This window comes from Brachypodium distachyon, chromosome 3 (genome assembly GCF_000005505.3).
Source record: "Brachypodium distachyon strain Bd21 chromosome 3, Brachypodium_distachyon_v3.0, whole genome shotgun sequence".
NCBI lineage: Eukaryota > Viridiplantae > Streptophyta > Magnoliopsida > Poales > Poaceae > Brachypodium > Brachypodium distachyon.
This window is the reverse complement of record NC_016133.3, coordinates 21,707,171-21,717,778: the sequence shown is the minus strand read 5'-3', so window position 1 is coordinate 21,717,778 and position 10,608 is coordinate 21,707,171. Positions and strand designations below refer to the sequence as shown.

The 10,608-nt window shown below is 43.6% G+C and overlaps 1 protein-coding gene across 1 annotated transcript; it reads left to right on the top strand.

Moving 5' to 3' along the window:
• The first annotated feature begins 8,417 nt into the window (after positions 1 to 8,417).
• LOC100833283 (LOB domain-containing protein 30) lies at positions 8,418 to 9,865 on the top strand. The gene is made up of 2 exons (XM_003571657.2): positions 8,418 to 8,774; positions 9,354 to 9,865. The coding sequence occupies exons 1-2, from the start codon at positions 8,418 to 8,420 to the stop codon at positions 9,762 to 9,764; spliced, it is 768 nt and encodes a 255-aa protein (XP_003571705.1). The 3' UTR covers positions 9,765 to 9,865.
• Positions 9,866 to 10,608: the final 743 nt, after the last annotated feature.

Genomic DNA, 10,608 nt, shown 5'->3' with positions numbered 1-10,608 from the left:
GCAGAGTGGATGGGCCACAAGTGCTGGAGCCCACTTCTACTCGGTATATAAGCAGGGGCGTGGGATGCCTAAGGGACACGGTTCGCCACTCTCATGCGTTGAGAACCCTAGCCCCATTCAGTCCAACCGTCGCACCGGACCTAGCAGTCCGCCGCCGGAGCTCCTCCTCGCACGTGTGGATACTGGCAGAGGTGCTGTACGTTCAGCACTTCGACGATCGCGGGATTGGATCGGCTGGATCGGATCGAGGGACTGCACTGCATCAAGGCGCTGCATCGATAATCCGCAACTGCGCGTCTAGTGGTAATCCTCGTGGCCTTCTACCTCGGCTAGATCTTGGGAGTTCGCGTAGGAAAAGTTTTGTTTATCTCTACGCGCCCCTTCAGCGGTTTGACTTGCGGAGGCGTGCGCGGAGGCCTTGCATGGGAAACCAGCGTGCGTGGGCAATTGCAGGGCCTTGCATGGGAAACTGATGTGTTCCCGCGCGCCCTCTGATCTTCAATATTCCTTAATTAGTAGGGAGCTTGACTTGCGGAGGCGTGCGGAAGTCTCTCGAAAGAGCTCTATGCCTATATATATATGCCGTGCCATCAGTTCGGCCTTTACATCTAGCCTTCTTCCCTGCTACCAAAGATCCATCGATATGGCGTGGTGGTCTGGGGACTCCTTCAAGTGCTCCTCCATTGAAGCGGAGAATAGGGAGCTTGACGGAGAAAGTCCGTACCGACGGACGGCATTCTTCACATCATCAGATGAAGATGAAGTCTGTAGTAGGCAGCCCTGCATTGGTCGCCGTAGTCATGGATGCCGCCGGTCTCCCCCACGACATCGAACTCCGACACCGCCTCCGCCAATGTCTGGCGTCAAGCGAGGCGGCCGTAAAAGGAAGGCCGTGTCTCCAGCGCGGGCCCAGCCTCCTCCTCCGGTGGTACGTTAACCGGCCCCGTCACCTGCACCACCGCCACCGCATCCTCCGCCGCCGGCGCCTCATCTATCTCCGTCTCCAGCTCCTACGCCACCACCAACGCCGCCACCGCCTTCACTGCCGCCGCCTCCGCCGCCGCCGCTGACGGTACAAGTCTCCGTGAGAGTGCTCCGATGGTTGATCGCTACACTGGAGAAATGTACCATGGCCTTGGAGAAGATCACCAGGAGCGTGGACAAATAATTTTTCGTATTAGTTGTATTTTTTTATATATTTCTATATGTAATGCTGGAGAGATGAACTATATATATATATCTGTATTTTCAAGATCCATTCGAGTTTTCTTTAGTTACAGTAATTTTCATACAGAAATAACCTAAAAATAATAATGTAAGAAACACTGAAAATAATAATGCAAGAAACACTGAAAAAAGTGAGATTAAAGACAAGTCACTGTGGGTCCCTCTTTGGATAAAGGAAGGAAAAAAACCGAAAAATAAATGAGCAGTAGCTTGTCAGATAGGCCTAGAACCTGCCTTAACTATCAATGTCGGTCGCCTCGGGGCCGATCGTGATGCCAAATATTTTAAAATCAAAATTTCAACGATATATGTTTGTAAATTTGTTGAGTTCTTGCTTCGAGAGTCGTTTCATGCCAGCCTCTTTCTTCTAGAGTTCATATGAGGGGCTATTCGGTTGTTGATTGATGGGAAGGAAGGCACCGTATAATTTTCATGTATTTGTGGCCAAAATAAACTTGGTGGAGACACATCAGTAGCGGGCACCCGTGGGCCGGCACTGATGACTAGCATCAGTGGCGGGCTATGCTTCACCCGCCACTGATAGAGTTTCATCCAAATTTCAAGTGTTGAGTCTAAAACGATAGTAAATAAAGGTTTAGAACATATAAGAATTTTTGTTTGGTAACCTTACATGTTACTTGTTCTTCTCAAAGAATTTCAGAATTTCTGGATCAAATTTACTATATTTCGTATATATTATGGATTTTCAGCACATTTCAGCATTAAATGAAAAATCACTTTTTTCAATACATTTACTACAAGAAGTTAATGTAAGAAAGGTCCATTGGACCCATTGTAACCTAGTAGAGCGCAAACACATAGGTTTCAATGGAAATGAAATATTTTATACCTTGATTACTGTGATTTACACTTAACTCAAAAGTATAATAATGTTAATAATATGAAATAGTTGTTACAAAATTATTATTTTTGGCAAGTGTCAATTTCTAGTGATGCATTCATCACATAAAAAAAATGAGAGCATTATCTAAATTTCACAATGTACCTCAGGGAGATGTTGGAGAAATGAACTCATTTTGACATTTCGATTTAAAACTTTGTCCAAATCTTGTAAAATTTGGCACGCTAAGCACATTTGGTATGTATTGCATGTATACAAAGGCATTTTCAATTTGGACATGTTTTCATGTTTAATTTTTTTGAATTTCAAATTCAGTTAAATTTGATGTGTTGGGGCCAAAATGATACGAAATACATGATTTGAAGTTGTGGAAAAGCTATTGGAAGTATGCAAACATTGTTAGTATTTGACTCCTCCAAGAAAAGTTCAAAAAAACTCTTTACTTTTGCATATTTGAATGGATTTATATCCTTCTCAACACGTAGTCAACTTTCTCAAATGGGTTTGAAATTTCACGAGTGTTCTTAACTTTTGATGTACTTTCTATTGGTGCAATCAAAAATTAATTTGGAGAAGGTCGAATTTTGGGGTTTTTTTCAAATGCAGCCATTTTGGTGTGCTGAAATCCCTATTTTCATGCACAAATAGGTTTGAAATTGCACTGAAACGGATAAAATCCAATTTTGCTCGACTTGTATGGTCCAGACACAACTTTTCTTCATTGGTTGTCTCATCATTTCTGTTGAGTTCTATTTTTCATAAATAAACCCAGAAATACAAAGAATGTACGAAAATATAGCATCTCAAGTCCAGAAAATCTCATATTTGGTGGAAACACTTGTGATGCACTCACAAAGCTGCCTAAATCTTTTGGGATGAGTATTGCACACATTTGACATCAAAATGTGAAAAATAAGCAAATTTAAGTGAATTTGAAATTCAAAAATTAGCAAATCATTTCAGAAATTTACAAAATCTGAGACACTGGTTTCACAAGACATATGTGGCCAGTATACGAAGTTTCAGTTCATTTGGACAGGGGTATAGCTATGGAATTCGAAAACTATGGTGATGGAATTTCGTCAGCTTGCATAACTTTTCATTCGAATTCCATTTGTGTAGTCTGAAATAAATTTGAAGAAAGTTCAATTTCGAAGCTTCCTCCAAAATTGTCCATTTGGGTGGGCTTGGACAGCCAAATGTGGCTGTTTTTCTCTGGTCAAGAAAAGTCAACCTTCACAAAACAAGTTGAAATTTGGTCATCTTGTATAAATTTCCATTCGGATTTCATTTGTGCAGTCAGAAATCAATTTGGAGCAAGTTCACTTTCTAAGCTTCCTCCAAAATTGTCCATTTGGGTGGGCTGGGACAGCCAAATGTCGCTCGCTATAAATTCACTGGTCAACAAAAGCCAACCTTCTCAAAACATATTGAAATGTGGTAATGTTGCATAACTTTCCATTCACTTTTCATTTGTGTAGTCATAAATCAATTTGAAGTAAGTTCAATTGCGAAAGAAATTCATAGGGAATGATACGTGCCGATAATAGTACATGCCCAGGTTTAGATAAAGAGCAACAACCTGCTTTTGATCAGTACAAAACATACATCAAAATCAAAATCAACATTAAACAGAACACAACCATCAACATGGATTAACCCCTGCTTTTGGAGAACCTGAGCCATCTATAGCGCCAGCAAAACAAGGGAACTCATGGAGGCGAGTGAGATCTACTCGCGGTATTCCAGAACCACCATAGTCCAGATAAGCTTCATCATCTGAAGAAGAATCAGAGTAGTCCCTGTTGTTGTGGTCCGAACCATCAGTAAGAAGATGAAACCTATCGACCATTTCATGGACATGGACGATGACCCCGAACGAAAGAGCACGCCTGGTTTCTGGTTCTGCCCCCACTGCAATTGAATCATCAATGAGCTCATCAGCATATTGAGGAGCTGGTTGTGTGGCCGAATTGTAGGCACTCTCATCAGCAACCGCTTCGGGCCATGACACACGAATCACGCATCCATACCCTGAGCTTCACGCAGCGCGGATCAGTCCAAGGCAAAATTGCCACGAACTCGTCTCTTAGCTGATTAATCAAATTCTTCACAAATTCCAGCTCTTCCGCATCCTCCATCAGTCCATCCAAGCTAAGAACGCAGCTAAAAGACAGTTTTGACTCCTCTCCACGGAAGATGGAGGTCCAGCGGCGAAACGAGATGTGGCCGGCAGGGCACCTGATGCGCATCGATTGCATCACCTCTTGAATCAAAGCGAATCAGAAAGTTGGTCGGCCCAGGACATACCATGATGCGCACTCCCTTTTGAAGTTGCAGCGCTGCTTGAGAGCGGCCATGACCTCTTCAGCTGAAGTGGCTGGCGGATTGAGCGCTGATCCTGTATGGATGGTAGCTTTACCTCGCAGCCTTCTCTTCCATTCTGGAGGTGCGGGAAATCACTATCTCGGCCACATCGGGCCGGATGTCAGGCTCCTCGCGGCAAAATATCTCCTCCGCGAATCAGCGGCAACTACCGACATTGTGGTACGGAGGTGAGTTAGTGCTCGCCATCGCTGCCTCCCGCTCGTTTCTACACACCTACTAGCCGCAGCGCCACCGCCATCCTCCACCGATTTAGGGTTCTGGTCGGGATTTGGGTGAGCTGGGGGTGAGAGTAAAGGAGAGCAAGTAGGCTCCACATGTAAGTAAAGATGACACTAGCCCTGCCTATCATCTGAAGCCTCGTCCCACTTGTCATCCTTTGGCTTGGCCCCGGCGGTCCGCCTTTCCTCGGCCCACCTGTCATTAACGATGACCGCCCCACCTATCAGGACGCGCGTGCGTTGGCCCGCATGTAAGCTTAGTCGACCCGTTAAGCACTGCCCGCTTGCATGCACTTTCTCCTCGCAGCCCCACACGCCAGAAACGCGGCTCCGGCCCCACCTGCGAGCACTCCCTGCGGCCCACCCGTCGGAAGCAAACGGTCAAAGGGGCTTGACCATTAGCAGGTGCTTCGTGAGGGCATTTGCGAGGAAGCAGAAAACGAACAAGTCTAGAAGCGAGCATAGTTATGAGGCCTGAGTATTCCTGAGTACAACTAAGGGAGGAGGGGCACAAAAATAAAAAACCCAAGTATTTTTAGCTGCTTGAACACCGGATATTAATTTTTTTGGATAATTAACAATTTGGCACGTCGGTTATATATTTGCTTGAACTCTTGGGGGCTGAGTGACGTGGTTATGAGTAACCACGTACACGACTCGGGTATACCAGTCACGGCCCAGCTAGGGCCCACAAGGAAGCCTACTACGAATTCAGGAGTCTATATGCTTAATTTGCGGTTCAAGAAAAAGAAGCCTAAACATAGTATATCTCGACAATGTATTCAACTTGGATTCTACCTGGGACCTGGTCTCCTGCATATATAAAGGGACCAGGAGGGGGGAGCCAAGGTCACCCAATCTGTGCATCTAGCCCCTGCGGCTCGCTTGTAATCGACTCATCAATACAATCCGACAAGCAGGACGTAGGGGTATTAACTTCCAAGGGTCCCGAACCTGGGTAAATCGTGTCCCCTATGTCCTTGTTAGCCGACGAGATCGCCCGCACATACACTCGAAACTTTCTTAGATACAAGTCCAGCAATATGGACATTGTCAAAGTCACCCCTTGTCACTGAGGACTGTAGCTAGGAGTACTGCTGAAACATGAATGCAGTTATTTTCTGTGACATGGCTCTACTTGAATTAACCTCTAGGGTGACCTCCTCCACTGATCCTGCCCTCCACACATCCATTGATAGAGACCATGCATAGTCAATTAGTCATATCATCATATGTACAGTACTCATTCATAGTACATGTAGCTAGGATCGCTCAAACCAAGCATATCTACACCATTTTCAAAGAAAACCTCTATATATCTAAGAATATTGTAGTACTGCATGCCGTACTGCCGTACGTAATACTTTCTTGGTGAAGTGTAGCCTTTTGTTTTTTTGGATGCATACGATGAGCTAGCTAGCATAAACACCTTTAACGTCCGTACGGCCAGCGAAGTGTCTACGTACGTACATACGGTCGGCTGATGATGTCAACATATATACTGATGTCAACATGCAAGCGCGTAAGTTAGTTTCATGCAGCAGCCACGTCTCACTTGATTAATCATCACCTGGTGATGACGGATTGAATGAAGAGTACGTACGTCCAAAAGCAGCGCTAGCTGCTCGTCACAAGCATACGTTCATAGGTTGCATGATTGAAGTCAACGAATCAATTAAAGAGTAATTGTTTTCTCCCGCACTTGATTAGATTATATGATACGAATTTATCTTATTGAAAACTTTTTTTGAATACGAATCCAATCATATAATTTTCATAGTATGCAACCTGGCCACATATATCATTGGTCTAATTGTTTTTGAAGCCTCGAAATGCGTGGACCCTAAGAAACAGATGGAGTACAAATTAAAAGTGATAAAAGTCTATTTATCTCTAGTGTTTGTATATATTAACGGTGTGAGACCGGCTATATATGGCATAGGAATTAACGTGCATTCCATTTCTTTTATCTTATTCCAAAAGAAAAACAGCAGGGTGCAAATCAACTCAAACTAAACATCTTTGTGGAACTTTATGAAATTGCATAGAATAGCATTCAAATTATATGATATCTTCACTTTATTTTTCCAAAATAAGATATATAGCGCACTGCTGATATAATGAAAAATGGTAATTAGCAAAGGAATTATTTAAATTAATTAAAATGGCATTGATCATAAACACTACTCCTTCTGGTCAGGTTTATAAGGACCATGCGGAACTTGATCAACTATTAGACAAATAATATTTGACATATTTGTATAAAAATGATACCTTTAGAAAATATTTTCCAATATATATGTATCCAACTTATTTGACATATATATAATTGTATAATGAACTAAATGTAATAACTTATGTAATTCAAACCACCAACCGAGCATTAGCACAGCATGCATGCATTAAAATTGTAGTGCTATATATATTTAAGATTGTCATGGAAATTAAGATGGAAGAACTATTGATCATTTCAAATCTGATATGATTAATACAATGTTTATATCTAAATTGACATATCGAGTGTGGAAATGTGAATTATGGTATATTAAGTACATTTCTAGAAAAATGTTGGGAAAAGTGTACGCATATGATTTGTTTCTGAAACAGATGAAACATAAGTCATGCCTATCAATACAATTTGTACGTATATATTTATCTATATTTAAGTACCGGGGCATCGAAATGTGAGTTGTTGCTTGTATCAATTCATTTCATTTCCGTGTATTAACGCGTACATTCATTGTGCGTTTCGAATATAAGAAAGAAGAAATTAACAATCAATGAAAATGTATCCATTTATGTAATACTTATCATCATGCATGAAACCGTCGCTCCACGAGGAAATATGGTTAAGGGCATTTATATTCTTTCTAAAGTAAGGCACGCGTAAGCGTTATCTCTTGACATTTTTTTTCTAGAAAAATAATTATTTCTTTGACGCTTATGTTGATTAAAAATATCAACATATATATAGCGTATCTAAGGGGAGAATGTCATGTTAGGATCACATGGGAGAGTGTGTGAGCGAAGATACCCTTCAAGGGTGGAAAGATGATATCTAGCTAGTTTTAGATAGAGAACCTATGTTGATCACACAGAGACATATAGTAATATATGTATACAGATCTAGAGAAGGTGGATATGCAGTTGACAATTTTGTATACATTTGCGGTCTTCTCCTGTTGCGGCCAGTACAGTTTTGTTCACGTACGCAATATTCTAATAATCCTTCCAAGAAAGAGAATTGGTGTGTACCGGTAGCTAGCTAAGAAGGCTAATTCTGGGTTTGCAACGGACGTACTATACCCTCCCTCCCTGGCTAAAGCTAGCTTGGCTTTAAAAGTCCTGGCTGGTAATTAATACTAGGCCGCTAAAATAAGCATAATTTTAGAACACTCCAGCAGGTAGGTCTAAAGAATTCAAGCAGGCCGAAGAGATTAGCATCACAAAGTTGGAAAGTATTAATGACACAGGTAGTATAAGTACACGTTTACACAGCACAGCACAACCATCAAATCAAACCCTGCATACCTCCAAAGCATTGTTTACCCCTGTACTGCCCCTCTCTCCCCGCCGGCCGGCCTCCTGCTAGTAAGTATATCAGTAAGCCATCTCTTCTCTTCTCAATTCTCGATTCTTCTTGTTTACATCTCTGTCTTTCTCTCGTCTGTAAGAAGAGGCCGGAAGCTCTTTTAACCCCTTGCTTACAGGGGCCGGAGAGAATGAGTGGCTCGACGTCCGTGGGCGCCGCAAGCGGAAGCGGCGGCAGCGGAAGCGGTGGCGGAGGAATCGGAGGGAGCGGGGCCATGGGAGGAGGTCCATGCGGGGCTTGCAAGTTCCTGCGTCGCAAGTGCGTGAGCGGGTGCATCTTCGCGCCCTACTTCAACACGGAGAACGGCGCGGCGCACTTCGCGGCGGTGCACAAGGTGTTCGGCGCCAGCAACGTGAGCAAGCTCCTGCTCCAGATCCCGGCCCCCAAGCGCGCCGACGCCGTCTTCACCATCTGCTACGAGGCCCAGGCGCGCATCCGCGACCCCGTCTACGGCTGCGTCTCCCACGTCTTCAATCTCCAGCAGCAGGTTTCCGTGTCTATATCGCTCTTAATTACTCCCGTTTCTATTCATCATTGTCATTATATCATCTATTTTTATGGATCTCTTGGGGCACGTCGATCTGTTTTTGTTTGGGTTTTAATTGGGTTGGGGGCAAGTTGTGGCTTCGTCCAACAAAAGGGAATGGGGGCCCTCCTTTTCGGGGAGGAAGAAAGGCTAGCAAGTCAAGCAAAGACAAGAGAGAGTTGATGAGGAAGGGACTTCCGGCCTTTTTCTGTTACTCGTGATGTGCATATTTCGTCATCATTTATTTCATCATCTACCGTTATATTTTTTTTCTTCTTCCCTTTTAGCTCGTTGTATATGCAAGTGGTCGATGCTCACGTACTCACAAGCCAGCTAGATCCCTTCTTGTCAATATTAGTTCAGCATTGTGTATTCTTTCCATTTCATTAACATATATTATTTCTGTATTAATTATATTTGTTCTCATCTGATTAATGTTTTCGAGGCATGCATTTCAAATTTCAATTGCTGCCTAGGATCTTTGCTGGTGCATTTCTTGTGTCATCATTGACGTATTGGTTCATCTCCTTTATTGATCAGGTGGCAAACCTCCAGGCGGAGCTGACGTGCCTGCAAGCCCACCTGGCCACGCTGGGTCAGGTGCCAGCGCCGCCGCCTTTCCCACAACAGCCGCAAATGCCGATGGCGACAGCAGCCCCCTTCTCCATCTCCGACCTGCCGTTAACGTTGCCGTCCAACATCCCTTCCTCCGTTGACCTCTCTTCCCTCTTCGACCCGTCCATGATGCAATCGTCGTCCCAGTGGGCCTTCCAGCAGCAGCCGCAGCAGCTACAGCAGCAACCGTTTGTTCCAATGATGGGAGACGGCTCCGGAGGTAGTGGAGGCGGCAATCTTTTTGGCGACGGCGACTTGCAAGCCCTGGCTAGGGAGCTCCTGGAGCGGCAGTCGGCGGGGCCGATGCCCCAGCAGCCGCCGCACACACATTGTTGAATGATTTTTTTCGGCCTAGCTAGCTAGCTAGCTAGGTGTGGACTGATTGATCAGGCCTGCCTGGGATTTTTATTCAAACATTCATGCATATTGTTGAGAGAGACAGCAGAGTAGTTACATGCATGGTATAATTTTTATCATGAGAAAATTTCAATCGAATTCATGGCTGTGTAAGAGGTGACTAAGATGATATATATAGAACAAAGATTTTGAGGATGTTGTGCTTTGTTCTTGGCCTGGGGTGATGGTAGGTAACAGGCATTGCCCGGTTTTCGTGTATCTGCTTTGTTCCTGGCCGGGGGTGCAAGGGGTGCCCACTTGCTCGTTCTATATAACGTTTGGGAGTTTGCTCCAGAACAAGAAGAAGCAGCAGTAGCTAGCAAAAGTTCTGGGGAGACTTGTTTAGGGCATCTCCAATAGTAGTCGATACTAATTTTTTTCTCTTCTCTTTTCAATATGTTTTTTCTTTTTCTTATTCCTTTCTCTTTCTTGATGCACGTCATCTTCTCCATTTTCTTGGTAAGTACTTTCTTGGTCCTGTGTAGTACCCGTGTAGAGACCGATAGCGCGTACTTACTACTACTTAGTACTGGTAGTACTCCAGTATTATGTTATGTTTATTCTGTCGCTAAAATACTAATTTCAGGCATGTTTTAATCAGTAATTAATTACTACCAATAGCTTGGATGCTAGTATGCATCATGCATGCACATCTAGCTTGGGGCATCACATGATTGATGCCTTTTCTTTTTCGATAAGGAGGAAATCCCCCAACCTCTCGATCAATTCTTAATCGATTATGCATACAGCCTCATGATATTATTAAAAGTTCGATGTTCAACAT

What these genes read in the sequence shown, in the direction of transcription:
- LOC100833283 (XM_003571657.2), top strand. Translation starts at nt 8,418, where the DNA reads ATGAGTGGCTCGACGTCCGTGGGCGCCGCAAGCGGAAGCGGCGGCAGC. An exon ending in TCTTCAATCTCCAGCAGCAG is followed by an intron (nt 8,775 to 9,353) that starts GTTTCCGTGTCT and finishes TTTATTGATCAG; the next exon opens with GTGGCAAACCTCCAGGCGGA.